At 45.9% G+C, this 17,500-nt stretch overlaps 1 protein-coding gene across 1 annotated transcript in view; it reads left to right on the forward strand.

Moving 5' to 3' along the window:
- Positions 1-15,855, forward strand: part of LOC146045654 (4-galactosyl-N-acetylglucosaminide 3-alpha-L-fucosyltransferase FUT6-like) — a 25,118-nt gene extending 9,263 nt beyond the window's left edge. Inside the window, exon 2 of the mRNA XM_083164649.1 lies at positions 14,757-15,855. Within this exon, the coding sequence (XP_083020775.1) occupies positions 14,818-15,825 (1,008 nt within the window). The 5' untranslated portion in view covers positions 14,757-14,817 and the 3' untranslated portion in view covers positions 15,826-15,855. The remainder of the gene's footprint in view (positions 1-14,756) is intronic.
- The last annotated feature ends 1,645 nt before the right edge of the window (positions 15,856-17,500 follow it).

A 17,500-nucleotide genomic window follows, 5' to 3' on the forward strand; every position in this document is an offset into this window, starting at 1 on the left:
CCCGCACCCCGGCCCGGACTCCAGGAGAGAGACGTGCTGCTAAAATTCATATCTCCCGCTGGACCGCTAGCCAATAGGTGCTCGCGGTCCAGCAGCCACCAGTTGATTGGCTGCTGGACCACAAGCGCCATTGGCTAGCGGTCCAGCGTGAGACTGCTGCACATCTATCTCCTGGACTCAGCAGGCAGGGGAGCGGGGAGAAGAGTGCTGGGAGCGGGCAAGCGATGTGGGTGCTGGGCGGCCTGGAGCAGTTTCCGGAACGCCGTTCCTGATGACGTCATTTTTACTTTGAGCTTCAGGAACGGCGTTCCGGACCGTTCCGGCTGAAAAATAGCCCTGTATATATATATATATGCCAGCTCCCCTGGACTGTGACGGCACACATGGCAGTGCCCCTGGACTGATGCGGCGTACATGGAACACCCCTGGAATTATCTAACACGCCTTGCAGAACCCTTGAAATTGTACAGCACACATGGTAGCACCCCTTGACTGATATGGCACACTTAACAGCAAACTTGCAGTAAGAAAAAAATAAAATACACTAATTTAATAAAAAAAAAAAAAGCGTGCTGCCCTGGACTGAGATGACACACATGGCGGCACCCCTGGACTGATACAGCGCAAATGGCGGCACCCCTGGACTGATACGGCACACATGGCGGCCCCCCCTGGACTGATACGGCATACATGGCGGCACCCCATGACTGATACGGCACACATGGCGGCACCCCTGGACTGATACGGCACACATGGCGGCACCCCTGGACTGATACGGCACACATGGCGGCACCCCTGGACTGATATGGCACGCATGGCGGCACCCCTGGACTGATACGGCACAAATGGCGCACCCCTGGACTGATACGGCACACATGGCAGAACCAGTCGGACACAAAGAGAAATATGTTTAGGGACGCCGAAGAGCCAACATCATGTGGATCCATACATTTATACAAAACCACCCTCATAAATGCATACACCGCCACCCTCATACAGACCTTTATACACCACCACCCTCATACATACAGACATACATTTAAACACCACCACCCTCATACAGACATACATTTACAATGCCACCCTCATACATACATTTATACAACGCCACCCTCATACATACACCGCCACCCTCATACATGCATACATTTATACACCACCACCCTCATGCATACATTTATACACCGCCACCCTCATACATGCATACATTTATACACCGCCACCCTCATACATGCATACATTTATACACCGCCACCCTCATACATGCATACATTTATACACCGCCACCCTCATACATACATTTATACACTGCCACCCTCATGCATACATTTATACACCGATACCATCCTACATGCATACACTTACATCACCCTCATACATACATACATACATACATACATACATTTACAATGCCACCCTCATACATACATTTATACAGCGCCACCCTCATACATACATACATACATACATACATACATTTATACACCGCCACTCTCATACATGCATACCAGTGGCGTAGCTAGTGTTTTGGGCGCCCCCCCCCCGCCGTTAGGGGGGGCGCCCCCCCTTGCCGCCGCCCCGCCAAGCACCCCTACCCCCCTGCCCTGCCACCCCGCCGCCTATGCAAACCCCCCCCCAATCCCCCACAGCCTTACCTATCGCGTTGGTCCCGGCGGCTCCGCTCTTCTGCTGAGGACCACCACAAAATGGCCGCCCCCATACAGCAGACAGTTTCAGAGAACTGTGTGCTATATGGGGGTGGCCATTTTGTGGTGGTCCTCAGCAGAAGAACGGAGCCGCCGGGACCAGCGCGATAGATAAGTCTGCGGGGGATTGGGGGGGGGGGGTTTAACTATAGCACCGCAGCCCCCGGCGCCCCCACATGCACAGCGCCCCCCCGCGGTGGCGGGGGCTGCGGTGCTATAGTTACGCCGCTGATGCATACATTTATACACCGCCACCCTCATACATACATTTATACACCGCCACCCTCATACATGCATACATTTATACACCGCCACCCTCATACATACATTTATACACCGCTACCATCCTACACGCATACATTTACGCCACCCTCATACATACATAGATACATGTATACACTGCCACCCTCATACAGACATACATTTAAACACCGCCCCCCTCATACAGACATACATTTACAATGCCACCCTCATACATACCTTTATCAGCACCACCCTCATACATACACCGCCACCCTCATACATGCATACATTTATACACCGCCACCCTCATACATACAATTATACACCGCCACCCTCATACATACATTTATACACCGCCACCCTCATACATTTATACACAGCCACCCTCATACATGCATACATTTATACACCGCCACCCTCATACATGCATACATTTATACACTGCCACCCTCATACATACATTTATACACCGCTACCATCCTACATGCATACATTTATGCCACCCTCATACATACATACATACATTTATACACCGCCACCCTCATGCATACATTTATACACTGCTACCATCATACATGCATACATTTATGCCACCCTCATACATACGTAGATACATGTATACACCGCCACCCTCATACAGACATACATTTAAACACCGCAGCCCCCGGCGCCCCCACATGCACAGCGCCCCCCCCGCGGTGGCGGGGGCTGCGGTGCTATAGTTACGCCGCTGATGCATACATTTATACACCGCCACCCTCATACATACATTTATACACCGCCACCCTCATACATGCATACATTTATACACCGCCACCCTCATACATACATTTATACACCGCTACCATCCTACACGCATACATTTACGCCACCCTCATACATACATAGATACATGTATACACTGCCACCCTCATACAGACATACATTTAAACACCGCCCCCCTCATACAGACATACATTTACAATGCCACCCTCATACATACCTTTATCAGCACCACCCTCATACATACACCGCCACCCTCATACATGCATACATTTATACACCGCCACCCTCATACATACAATTATACACCGCCACCCTCATACATACATTTATACACCGCCACCCTCATACATTTATACACAGCCACCCTCATACATGCATACATTTATACACCGCCACCCTTATACATGCATACATTTATACACTGCCACCCTCATACATACATTTATACACTGCTACCATCCTACATGCATACATTTATGCCACCCTCATACATACATACATACATACATACATACATTTATACACCGCCACCCTCATGCATACATTTATACACTGCTACCATCATACATGCATACATTTATGCCACTCTCATACATACGTAGATACATGTATACACCGCCACCCTCATACAGACATACATTTAAACACCGCCACCCTCATACAGACATACATTTAAACACCGCCACCCTCATACAGACATACATTTACAATGCCACCCTCATACATACCTTTATACAGCGCCACCCTCATAAATACACCGCCACCCTCATACATGCATACATTTATACACTGCCACCATCCTACACGCATACATTTACGCCACCCTCATACATACATGTATACACTGCCACCCTCATACAGACATACATTTACAATGCCACCCTCATACACACCTTTATCAGCACCACCCTCATACATACACCGCCACCCTCATACATGCATACATTTATACACCGCCATCCTCATACATGCAATTATACACCGCCACCCTCATACATACATCTATACACCACTACATCCTACATGCATACATTTACGCCACCCTCATACATACATAGATACATTTATACACCGCAAACCTCATACATACATTTATACACAGCCACCCTCATACATACATTTATACACCGCCACAATCATACATACATGTATACACCGCCACCCTCATACATGCACACATTTATACACCACCCCTCTCATCCATCCATACACTGCCTCCTTCATATAGACATGCATACATATATCCATACACCAGGCGGCCAATATAATCTTTTTTTAATAATAGGGTACTTATGTAGTATCTGGGCTGCCGATTTTTTGATTGTATGCCTTAAGTTAAGGCATACAATCAGATGCGATGCGATGCGATATCGCATCGCATCGCATGCGACCATCGGATGCGATGACCCGATTTTTCCATAGGAATCAATGTTAAAATGGACTGAGTCCATTTTAACATGGAATTCAATGGGAAAAAGGGGTCCTTTTCATACCCCTACTATCCAAGTGGGCATGGAGTTGGATATAAACCTGTGGCGAGCGCAGCGAGCCACCGAGCCCGAAGCGTGGCGAGCGAAGCGAGCCCCGCGAGGGGACGGTATTCTGTGTCCCCTCGCGGGGCTCGCTACGCTCGCCACGCTTCGGGCTCGGTGGCTCGCTACGCTCGCCACAGGTTTATATCCAACTCCATGCCCACTTGGATAGTAGGGGTATGAAAAGGACCCCTTTTTCCCATTGAATTCCATGTTAAAATGGACTCAGTCCATTTTAACATTGATTCCTATGGAAAAATCGGGTCATCGCATCGCATCGCATCGCATCCGATGGTCGCATGCGATGCGATGCGATGTACCCGATTTAGAAATCGGCAGCCCAGATACTACATAAGTACCAATAATAGTCTTTATTGGTTTTTTTTCTCATATAAAAAGACACAAACTTATTACAATACAACATATAACATTCTTACATTCTTACATATCTTACCCCAAAACATTATTTAGCTCCCTTGTCAGTTCCTTTCATCCCTTGTCTACCTCTATCTAAATTTTCCCCTAGCTGTTCTTTTCTGTCGCCCCTCTCTTTCTTTGTTTCTTTTTTTTTTTTTTTTTCAAGTTATATTCTATTACCTCCCTCCAATGCTGTCTCAATCTGTTGTCGTACTTGTTGATCCAACGTTTCTATGTAGTATCTCCATTTTTTGTGTAACCTCCTCCCCCCTCCTCCTTCTAGGTCCACCAATGCACCCTGTTTCTCAAAGTGCATTGTTTTTTCCAGAAGGATCTTTACATTTTCTATCCTTGGTGTTTTCTTTGAAATCCAGTTATTCAAAATCTCTTTTTTTGCGATTGTAACTATTATTATTAATATAGGGGTTAGTCCCTTTTGCTCTTGTTTAAGGTCCCACTTCGAGATATCTGCAAATATCATAGCTTTGATATTCTTAGTTACTTTAAGTCCAAATGTATTATTTATAAAGTTTATAACTTTATACCAGAAACGTTGGATTTTAGAGCACTCCCAAAAATTATGTTTGAAAAGTAAGTTTTGTGCCCTGCACTTAGGACATATCCCCTTTTCCTCTTGAACCATGTGCTTTCTTTGTCCTTGTGCTATGTATGCTCTGTGTATGGTGTGAAAGTGTACTTCTTGAAGCATTGCCGAAGGCAGTTGCTTCATAACTTTTTCTATATGTGCTAGTGCTCCCCCGCCCGAGCATAACCAGCCCCGGGCTCACTGAGCCGGTGCTGGTGACATAAAATCAGGGTCCCCGACAAATAGGGGTCCCCTTGATTTCATGAAACCAGCACCAGGCTCAAGGTCCGGCGCTGGTTCCCAAAATACGGGGGACAAAATGACTAGGGGTCCCCCGTATTTTAAGAACCAGCACCGGACACAAAAAACCAGCAGGCAGGGTAATGCCACAGCCGGGGGAAACTTATTATATAAGCTCCCGCGGCCAAAGCATTAACCCCCTGGCTGGCCAGCATGGGCAGGGGTCCTGGGGAAGTGGGGACCCCCCCAAATGAAGGGGTCCCCCCCCTCCAGGACTTACCAGCCCATGCTGATAGTCCGGGGCTGTCCCCGATGCCCCTGGGCGGTGGGCATCGGGCTGATGGCTTGTGTAAAAAAAAGAATTAAAACTATTGTTTTATACTGGCGAACTATGAGTCCCAGCAAGCCTACCCCGCATGCTGGGACTTGGAGAACCACAAGTCCCAGCATGCGGGGCATTAAAGGGCCCGCTGGCACTTGTAGTTCTGCAGTACAAAAAATAGTTAACAAAAACACACTGACACACTGTAAAATAAAAGTTTAATACACACAAAACACACACACACACTGATACTTACCTACCTTGAGCCTGTAGGTCGGTCCCTGGGTCCGTCCTCCGGAGCTCCAGGGCAGAAGAGTCCGGATCCGGGGCCTTGGTCCTGGTTCCGGGGCTGGTCCTGGGGTTCCGGGGCTCCTGGGCTGCAGAATCCGGGTTCCGGGATCCGAGGTAGTCCCCAGGGGTACCTAAGGAAGCAAATCCAACTCACCTGGTCCCCGGCGACGACCTCGGAATCCTCTCCGGTGACAGCGCTGCTCCCATCTGGTACCCGGCTCGCAGGACTTTGACAGGCGCAGAGATGTTTCCTCCTCGGCGTCTCTGCACAGAATGATTTCTTGGCCAATCAGGAGCCGAGAAAGTCGGCTCCTGATTGGCCAGAAATCATTCTAACTAGAGACGCCGAGGAGGAAACATCTCTGCTCCAGATGCGCAGAGATATTACTTCCCCGGCGTCTGTATTCAGAACGATTTCTGGCCAATCAGGAGCCGACTTTCTCGGCTCCTGATTGGCCAAGAAATCATTCTGTGCAGAGACGCCGAGGAGGAAACATCTCTGCGCCTGTCAAAGTCCTGCGAGCCGGGTACCAGATGGGAGCAGCGCTGTCACCGGAGAGGATTCCGAGGTCGTTGCCAGGGACCAGGTGAGTTGGATTTGCTTCCTTAGGTACCCCTGGGGACTACCTCGGATCCCGGACCCCGGATTCTGCAGCCCAGGAGCCCCGGAACCCCAGGACCAGCCCCGGAACCAGGACCAAGGCCCCGGAACCGGACTCTTCTGCCCTGGAGCCCCGGAGGACGGACCCAGGACCCAGGGACCGACCTACGGGCTCAAGGTAGGTAAGTATCAGTGTGTGTGTGTTTTGTGTGTATTAAACTTTTATTTTACAGTGTGTCAGTGTGTTTTTGTTAACTATTTTTTGTACTGCAGAACTACAAGTGCCAGCGGGCCCTTTAATGCCCCGCATGCTGGGACTTGTGGTTCTCCAAGTCCCAGCATGCGGGGTAGGCTTGCTGGGACTCATAGTTCGCCAGTATAAAACAATAGTTTTAATTCTTTTTTTTACACAAGCCATCAGCCCGATGCCCACCGCCCAGGGGCATCGGGGACAGCCCCGGACTATCAGCATGGGCTGGTAAGTCCTGGAGGGGGGGGACCCCTTCATTTGGGGGGGTCCCCACTTCCCCAGGACCCCTGCCCATGCTGACCAGCCAGGGGGTTAATGCTTTGGCCGCGGGAGCTTATATAATAAGTTTCCCCCGGCTGTGGCATTACCCTGCTGGCTGGTTGTGTCCGGTGCTGGTTCTTAAAATACGGAGGACCCCTAGTCATTTTGTCCCCCATATTTTGGGAACCAGCGCCGGACCTTGAGCCTGGTGCTGGTTTCATGAAATCAAGGGGACCCCTATTTGTCGGGGACCCTGATTTTATGTCACCAGCACCGGCTCAGTGAGCCTGGGGCTGGTTATACTCTGGCGGGGGACCCCGCGCTCGTTTTTTTTTTTTTTTAACCCTTTGGTTTTTTTTTTACAGCAGAACCCTGCACAGAACATTGCGATCTGTGCAGGGTTCTGGCTAATTCGCCAAACAGACCCTGGTCTGAAATAAGTGCGATAATTAGGCACCTAAAAAATGCGATGTGCAAATGCGCATTGCATTAAATAAGCAACTTCCATACTTTTGTATTGGAAAACATCTGGATGCGATAAAAATGCAAATTGATCTCGCACTTTTACTCAGCATACCTTAACGCACATAATATGCAATTTTAGTCCCTTAACGCATCACATTAAATTGGCGATTTTAAGGAAAAATGTGATATCGCCATTTTCTGCTCTAATTAACGCAAAAAAAGCCAAATCGCATCCCATAGAATGTCACCCTACATTTCTGCACTTTAGCGCTGAGCACCCCCCCCCCCTTTTTTTCCCCCCCCTAATTAATTAAATTCACAGGGTGTGACTGGTCTAGTGGGTTGCGCTGTTGCTCTATATATCTTTGCGCAGCATCAGGTTCAGAAAAGTCCTTGTATGTATTATTCTCAAAAAGTCTCAATCTTGCTGGATACAGCAGCGCACATTTTTTTTCCTCCTTGACCAGCATTGTACAGATAGGGCTAAAGTCTCTTCTTGCTCTTAGTACTTCTATGGAGTAGTCCTGAAAGATCAAAATACGTTTTTCCTCCCATTTTAATTCTCTGATTTTTCTGGATGCAGTCCATATTGCTTCCTTATGCAGGAAGTTAAGGCACCTAAAGATGACTACTCTTGGACATATTTCCTCCAGGTTTCCTTCTTTAAGTTTACCCAGTCTGTGTGCTCTTTCGATTATCAGATCTGAGCAGCTGGTCTGGATGTTTAACAGAGTGGGTAGTGTAATTCGCAGGAAATGATTAAGTGCTGGACCCTTTATGGATTCTGGTAGGCCCACTATTCTTAAGTTATTTCTTCTTGCCCTATTTTCCATTTCATCCATTTTGGTCAGCATCTGTTGTTGTATTTTCTGCATTTCTGCTACTTGTTTCTTCAGAATGTCATTATCCTGGAATATCTCTCCCATTCTCTGTTCTGTATCCTGTACTCGATCTGAGATCTGTTTTATCTGTCCTTTTATATCCTCCACTGCCTGTTTCATCACGTCCGCTTGGGCTTGTAGTAAAGGTTCTAGAGTTTGTTTGATCACTTGCGTCATCATTTGGTAATCTACCATGCCCGTGGTCTGTGTTGGGGGTGACGGTGTCTCCTCTATCTGATTGCTAGTGTTGACCAGGGTGTCTGATTTTCTTGGTACCTTGGTGGCCAATGTAATCATTCGGATGAGAGGCGCGGAAGATGAAACATCTCTGCGCCTCTCAAAGTCCGATGGGTAATCAGGAGCCGACTTTCTTGGCTCCTGATTATTATACAGGGAAAACATCTGGATGCGATTTTTAGTTTAACTAAAAATCGCACCCTATATAATATGCGATTTTCGGAAAATGTCCGAAATTGCCAGTTTTTGCGAAAAAAAATCGAAAAAAAAAAACACGGACCCTATTAAATTTCACCCAGGGATTGTAGATTTTGAAAGAGACTAGTCAACAGTGTCAAGTGCAGTAGAGATCTAGAAGAATACGAAATGAGTAATGGCCATTAGACTTATACCCCTTTTACACCAAGGAATAACCCAGGTTGGACCCAGGTCGGACCCAGGTCAGCTTTGGTGTAAAAGGGGCCAACCCAGGTTCAGTAACACTGGTCTTCTACCCAGGTCCTGACCAGGGTTGAACACTGGTTGGACCTGGGTCGTGGGCGGTGTAAATGGTCCCAACCCAGGTTGGGACATCCAGGTAGTGCTGAAAGGATACCAGAAGTGCTGGACGCCTTTCCACAGTGCGCTTCAGTGGCAAAAGACAGCAGCCAGGAAGGATACGGGCAGTGCACACAAATCATAATTGGATGCAGTATTATTTATATTATTTTTTTTTGGGGGGGGGGGGGGCTGGGGGAGCACATGGGAGATTCGGTCTACTGCTGCAGGGACCGAATGGGTGATGCTGCACTTTTATACCGCTATGTATGCTTGAACACTGAATAAAACTTTTTGAAAAATATTTTACAAAATAAACAAACCAACATTTTTCAATGCTAACTTGTCATGTCTTTTAATTTTTATTTTAAATCATTGACGGAAGGTTAGATGGCAGTTTATCGGTCCTAAAATGGACATTTTTAATGTCATCCATAGGGAAAAGCAGGGCTGACCCAGGTTCAGTGTAAACAGCGCAGACCTGGGTCCGACCTGGGTCACAGTGCTGTGTAAATGGGGTATGAAGCTGGGTCCAACCTTGGAAACTCCTGTGTTCAAAGACCAGGGTCCGACCAGGGATTTTGGTGTAAAAGGGGTATTATCAGTCATTAACTTTAGTCTGTTTAGTCTGTCTCTGTAGAGAATTAGAAATGAAAGCCTCACTGAAGTGGATATCATAAATTGTGGGAGGCGATTGTTGGCAAATCTCTTAAGTAGCTTGGTTGGTCATTGGAGCTGAGAGATGGAATGGTAGTTTGTGGGAGAGTTAATGTCAGAATTGTGTTTATTCAGAATGGAAGTAATCACTGCATGCTTGAACAGTGAAGGACAGATACAGTAGACAGAGAGAGGGAGATTACAGATTTCATTAAGGTTGGGACTGAGCACAGAAGAGAGAACTTTACTTTCTTCTGAGGGAATAGAATCAAAAGGAGAGGTAGTAGAGTAGGAGGATGAGAAGAGCTTTGATACTTCAACTTCATTGTGGGACCAAATGAAGAGACAGGCAAAGGATTCAGGTAAGGAATTGATCAGATCACTGGCAGAGAAAGAGCATTCCATTTAATCTCGGATATTATCAATCTTGTTCTTGAGGAAGGGAGAAAGATCTTGCGCATTGATAGTGGCTGGTGGCTTTGGTGAGAAATGGTTAAGGGTTGTAATGGAGGACAGCATGCAAGGAATAAGGTTGTGATATGAGAATGGGAAAGGAATGTTAGTGAATTAAAAAACTGAGCATAGTCTGGTAAATACAAGATCAAGGCAGTGGCCCTCCTGATGAGCAGAGGAGTCAGCCAATTGTAAAGGATAAGAGAGGAGTGTCATGGTCCAGCAGGTGTGGCATTAACCTGCCGGGAACATCCAGTGCAGTCTTTCGCTGGGGATCCCATACCAGCGGCAGGTGAGTGCATGCTGCTCGCTGATGGCTTCTGGTCCTGGCTGTGATCATTAGCTGGAGCACCAACCAAGAGCCGGTCATGTGCACTGCCATGTTGCTTTGGTCAGATGACCATAAGTAAGCCTATAAGAATACAGCTCTGAATTCAGGGAGCACTAGTTGCTTTAAAAGGGGCTCTCCTACAATGTCAGAGCAATGCTTATCACAGCTTATCTGTGTAAATGTTTTCCGAACTCCTTTTTTCATTCTTTCAGTGCTTCACTATTCATTCGGTTCTCCGGTCTAATCCACCTGGTAATTTTTCCACTAATTTTTTTTTTTCGGTTTTCAGTTCTCCAGTCCAATCCGCCTAATAATTCTCCAGTCCAGTTTCTTGAGTTTTCAGTTCTCTGGTCCAGTTAGTGTGTGTGTCTGATTCTGATACACACCACACTGACGATGATTTAATGGAGCAAATTTTTGCTACTGCCCATGCATCATGTATGCATCCTGACTGTGTCCATGTGGAGTCATGGTTGCGATTTTAGATGCACACACAGAACTTTATTTATTTTTTATTTGAATTATTTTATTAGTGATCTAGTTACATTATTCAAGTCACAATTTCCATCTTTGATTATTATACATTATATTATCAAATTAATTATTCATCATAAACATAATCCAACAGAAATCATCAATCTACATCAAATTCCCTTGATATCTCTTAGGCCAGTATTCAATGCCTCTGATTCGCCATATTTTCTGGGGAATCAGGCAATTCGCCGGGTTTACAGGGAATTTTCTCACAGAAAAAAACAATTCGCCCTATTCAATGGACACAATTCTCTGCAAATGAAGAGCGAATGTCTGGCGATTCTCTGTTTGTGATTCTCTGCGATTCGCCAGTGGTTTTCAATGGAGTTTTTAGTGGAATTCGCCGAGAGTGTATTCAATGCTGAAGTGGAGAACTGCTTTCTCCAGTGATTTTCACTCGAATTCTCCATTTTACATTCGTCATCTTTTTCTGGAGAACTGGAATGTGATCTTTGAAAAAACACATTCACCAGCAGGGTGCCGAGCCGTGAGCCGCTCATTAATATTCATATATTCACTGCACACTGATCCCGATCATTACACATGCACGATTGGGACCAGTGTGTAGCGGCTCCCTAACACAGCCCCCTGCCAGCTCTGGGGGCTCTCCCTGTGTCCCCCACAGCCCTCCTTCACCCCCACAGTGTCTGGCGCAGGCAGGGAGGCTTCCGCCTCCCTGCCTGCAGCCGTCCCCCAGCTCCCCGGTGGCATTCACCGGGGGGTTAAAATTCACCGCCAGGGGTTGAGAGCCCCTGACGCGTTGAATAGGGCGAACGGGCGGCTGCCCGGCGAATCGTCCTGCAGGAAGAATTGCACCGAATGTGCAGCGAATCCTACACAGGATTTGCTGCCGCCCGCGAGAATCCCCATTGAATACCTACCTTAGTCATTCATATGGAGGAGAGAAATTAAATGAATACCTTGCAAAAAATTTCCTTCCAGTTTCGGGTCGATATAGATACTAGTATTATGCAACCAGTTTCTAAGGTGTCGTAAAAATGCTGCGTGGTTATATTGTGTTATATTTGGAAAATGAATTCTCCCATTGAGAACTGATTGTTGTAGCCTATGCAGACCTATTTAAAATAAATATTTTTTTTTTCCATATAAAATTAACGAAAGAGGAATTAATTAATTAATTTGTTGTCTTCCCTCGTTAATAAAAGAGGGAGAGATTGAAATAAGTATAATAGTCTCAGAAAGGACACCATTTTAAGGAGACTGGCCCTACCTATATAGGAGAGCTGGAGACGATCTCACCCACTCAGATCCTGTAACAAGGTTTTAATAGCTGTCAATATATTCTTTCAATATACAGATGGAGTGGGTCCCATCTTTGGCCGGCGCTCGCCAGATCCCTTGCACTGCCGAGTGCCGGCGATAGAGACTGGGACACGCGTGCGTCTCACACGCACATGCGTCCCACACGCACATGCGTCCCAGTTTCCTGTCGGCGGGGGGGCGGGAACCATGTCCGTCTCCGCTTCAGGGAGACGGACAGGGTTAGGGGGGGTGCGGCAAGGTGGCGGGGACCCAGGGCGACCGTTGGCGAGGCGGCGGGGACCCGGGGGGAGCACCGTTGTAAGGGGAAGCGTGCGCATCTCGCGCGTGCGTCCCCTCCGGCGGGTGGTGGAGGATGGCGGCTGGCGAATCTTCCGCCATCCCCTGCAAAGCTGGGACCCGCTCCATCTGTAGTAATGGGAGGTTTTTAGTAATTGATAGTCCCAAGTATGAAAAACTACGCTGACCGTTTACTAAAAGGCTCATCCCTGGGGAATCATAGAAATACCTAATCAAACCGAAAAAGTCCTGCCCAAAGGTCTGACGTTGTAATACCACAAATAAATGCGGCCATAATATAGTGTCAAAGGTTTTATGAGTATCTATACTTAATAACAACATATTAGAGTTATTAAAATTCTGTGATGTGGATATTGTAGCTGCTATTGCCATTCTTATACCCTTAACAGAGGGAATTAAAAGGTCTGGAAGAATAGTCTGCAATCTATTGGCAATCAAGATTTAACAAATTGATCGGCTTGTAAGACGAAATGAGTTGTGGGTTTTTGTTCGGTTTAATAAAAAAAAAATATTTTCCACATTAAATGACGGATGACTAGGAGATTTCTATGAATTAAACTATATAAGTCTAGCAGGATTGGGCCAAGGTTATGTTTAAGTAATTTTAAGTATTCACTAGTATAGCCTTCTGGGTCCAGAGCCTTATTGGCCGCTAGTCCCAAGATATTGTCTTCTAATTCCTCCATTGTTATATCCTTATCTAAGATATAGATCTGATCCTCCAATAATTTGGGTAAATTTACTTTATTCAAAAGGTTTTCCTGTAATTGATCGGGAATTGAAACTGAACTATATAATTGTTCATAATATGAATGGAAATTAGTTACAATTTCAGGAGGATTTCAGAGGATTTTGTATGTACGGCGCCCGTCGTGATTCTTAATCGTAGAAATATAATTCCATTTACAGCCTGTTTTAAACATATAGGCTAACAATTTACCTGGATTATTTCCCCATCTTAAAAAAATACTTTTCATGTGATCCAATTTAAATTTAGCTTGGGACAACAAATAAGTATCCAAAAGATGTCTACAGAGGGGATGCAGTTAAGATCCCGGCGGTCGGGATCCCGGCGTTCAGAATCCGACCGCCGAAATGCCGACACTTTCTCCCTCCTGGGGTGTCCACGACACCCCTGGAGGGAGAATAAAATAGCGTGCCGAGCGTAGCGAGGCACCGGGCTCGCTGCGTGGCGAGCGCAGCGAGCCCGCAAGGGGGGGCGATCCACGTCCCCCCCTTGTCGGCATTTCGGCTGTCGGGATTCCGGCGTCGGGATTCTGAACGCCGGGATCCCGACCGCCGGGATTCAATACTGAATCCCTACAGAGAACTTTATTAAAAATGAAAATCCCAACAAGGAGGTGGCTTAGTCCACACTCGGAGGGCATTTTATGGTAGTGTCTCAGGCATGTAAGTGAAAGTGGTTTCATACACAGAATCTCATCTCACCTAGGAGGCCATGCTTGGACAGATAAACTGCTCCTACCATAGGGATGGAGCAAATTTCGATGGTGTGACTGATAGGAAGTGTGAAGATATAATGATCAGTATTTGAGTACCTCCAGTGCGTGTCTCAGTCCTTGCGCTTTCATATTCACAGAGGAGGGGCATGGGCATATAGTCGCAGAATGGTGACCACCACTAGACACAGGCATTAGCCACTTTGTCTTTCTAATATTAGTTTTATTTTTCTCTGCACATTTTTTGAACCAAGGTTTGTAAGGTGTCATTTAAACATGTTATAATAATCTATAAAATGTCTTCAAAAGGAAAGCACATAGATTTTTTTTAATTTAGCCACTAATTCATCACATTGCCATTATTAATTATAATATATGTTCTCTATGTTTTTTTTTTTTCCAACAGTGATACATTTTGTGACAAACATCGAGTTTACAATATGGTTGCGGTTGCTCTACTCCATTAAATGGAAATGTCTTTGAAGATATCTTTTATGATCTTTGTTGCACAGTTGTGCATTTCAGCCATATTGTTTACACTCTATAGCATTAACCTAAACAATTTCCTGGGACCAGCTGAACATCCTCGACTCATCCTGCTATGGACTTGGCCATTTGGTGAAAAATTTTCCTTTAATGACTGTCCACCAGTCTTTAATATAAAAGGATGTATCTATACAGATAACAGAACTTTGTTTTCTTCTGCTGACGCGGTTGTTATCCATCACAGGGACGTATGCAACTCTGAAAACCAACTTCCCCAGATGCCAAGACCACTAAATCAGTACTGGGTGTGGTTTAACTTGGAGTCCCCATCTCACACTCCGAATTTAAAGTTAATGGACAACCTCATCAACCTGACCATGTCCTACAGGGCTGACTCTGACATATTCTCACCGTATGGCTGGTTAGAGGAGAATAAGGAAGAAGAGAACTTCACCATCCCCCCGAAGACTAAGCTGGTGGCCTGGGCAGTCAGTAACTGGAACCCAAACACTAGGAGGGTGCGCTATTATGAGCAGCTTAAGAAATTTTTATCCATTGACATATATGGAAGACAGCATAATCCTCTGCCTAGAAATAAGCAACAGCAAATACTTTCCAAGTACAAATTTTACCTGTCCTTTGAGAACTCAGCTCATGAAGACTACATCACGGAGAAACTATGGTATAATGCCCTCAAGTTTGGTATTGTGCCAATTGTTCTGGGCCCCTCTCGTGAAAATTATGAGCGTTTCATTCCCAAAGACTCTTTCATTCACGTAGATGACTTCCCCACAGCCCAGGAACTGGCCACATATATTTTAAAGTTGGACAATGATGACAAAGCCTACCAGCAATATTTCCACTGGAGGTCCAGACTTCATCCAGCTACATCTGCTTTGTGGGAGTCTGCTTACTGTAGAGTATGCAAAGCAATAAAAGAAGCCCCTAAACATAAAATTATTCCAAGACTTGGAGATTGGTACAAATGAGTATTAACGTAATGATCGCGGTATAATATTAAATGCTAAATTATATTTATTAAATTATAGCCTTTCTTTTATATTTGATTGTTTTTTGATTACTTCCTCTAGAGCCTGCCTTTCTAGTTGTAATTCCTTCTACAATGAACAAGAAAAAAAGAGTTCTCCTTAAGCCATGGAAAACTGTTTAATATGTCTCTTATTAATTTAAATGGAGCCTTGGAGTGTGATGAAGTAGAGAGAGATAAACTACCAACCAATCATCTCCTGCCCATTTTCAAACACAGTCTTCAACATGGCAGCTAGGACCTAATTGACTGATACTTCATATCTCTCCACTTTATCACTCCTCAAAACTTAATACAGTGGTTCTCAAACTTGGTCCTCAGGACACCACGCAGTCCACGTTTTCCAGGTCACTGCCACTAGCACTGTGTATAACCAACCATCACATTTTGAAAATCCACAGGTGTCCTAGAAAACATGACTTCTTAGTACATCCCCCACTATATATATTAACTAATAAGCCCGCTCAAAGCAAAAGCTTTGAAAGCTAGTCCGCTATAGTACCTTCTGTTTTTGCATGTGTGAGAAAGATGTAGTTTCACCAGGGCCGGTGCAAGGCACCGGAGCGCCCCAGGCGAGTCGGGGGCGCCCCGGTGCCAGGGGGAGGGGGGGTGGTACCTGTGTAAAAAAATTGCTGCCCCGGCGTCCCTGCAGTGCTGGGGCGGTCAGGGGTGTCCGTGCCGTAGGGGTACCTGCGGCGCCGTCATGTGTATAAAGCTGGCTGTGGCCGGCGGGGTCACTGTAGTGAATAGCAAATAACTAGCGCTTCCCGCGACGCCGCGCACATAGTCCTAGTTATTTGCTGATCACTACAGGGACCCCGCCGGCCGCAGCCAGCTTTATACACATGACAGCGCCACAGGTACTCCTACGGCACGGACACCCCTGACCGCCCCAGCACTGCAGGGACGCCAGGGCAGCAAATATTTTACACAGTTCGCTGGGGGTGAGGGGCGAACTGCCGGCCCTGAGTTTCACTTCCTGCCAACAGATGGCAGTATTTCCTAGTCACACGGACACTAGACATATATATATTATAGATAGTGATTTTTCTAAAATGTTTTCCTTCAAACCCTGTTTTAGTTCCAAATGATGGTGCACTTAGGGCCTGATTAAGAGATGTACACTAATGCCACTGCAGCTGTGAGTTTGTAACATACTAGTTGACGTTGAAAAATACTTTTGTTAAACTTGTTGGTCTAGGTGCGGTAAACCCTACTTGGATTATTTACTTTACTTTCTATTAGCCAAATAATGGTTATGGGCTATACCCCTGAATTTATGTTTTTATTTCCACTAAATACTTGTCCAACCTTATTTTAAATGTATTCAATGTGCCAGCCAACACCACATCCTCTGGCAGAGAGTTCCATACCTTTACTGCTCTTACCGTAAAAAAGCCTTTGCTTTTGTTGGTCTCAAATCTCCTCTCCTCTAATCTAAATGGAAGCCATTGTGTCCTAGTCACTGTCATTAGAGTAAAGAGGATGCCTGTTAGTTTGTTATATTGCCCCCTGATATATTTATGTATGTTGAGCATGTCTCCTCATAAACATCTTTTTACCAGAGTGAACATAATTCATGTTCCTAATCTGCCCTCATAGCTTAAGGAATCCAT

The sequence above is a fragment of the Crinia signifera genome, chromosome 11, assembly GCF_055691185.1.
Source record: "Crinia signifera chromosome 11, ASM5569118v1, whole genome shotgun sequence".
NCBI lineage: Eukaryota > Metazoa > Chordata > Amphibia > Anura > Myobatrachidae > Crinia > Crinia signifera.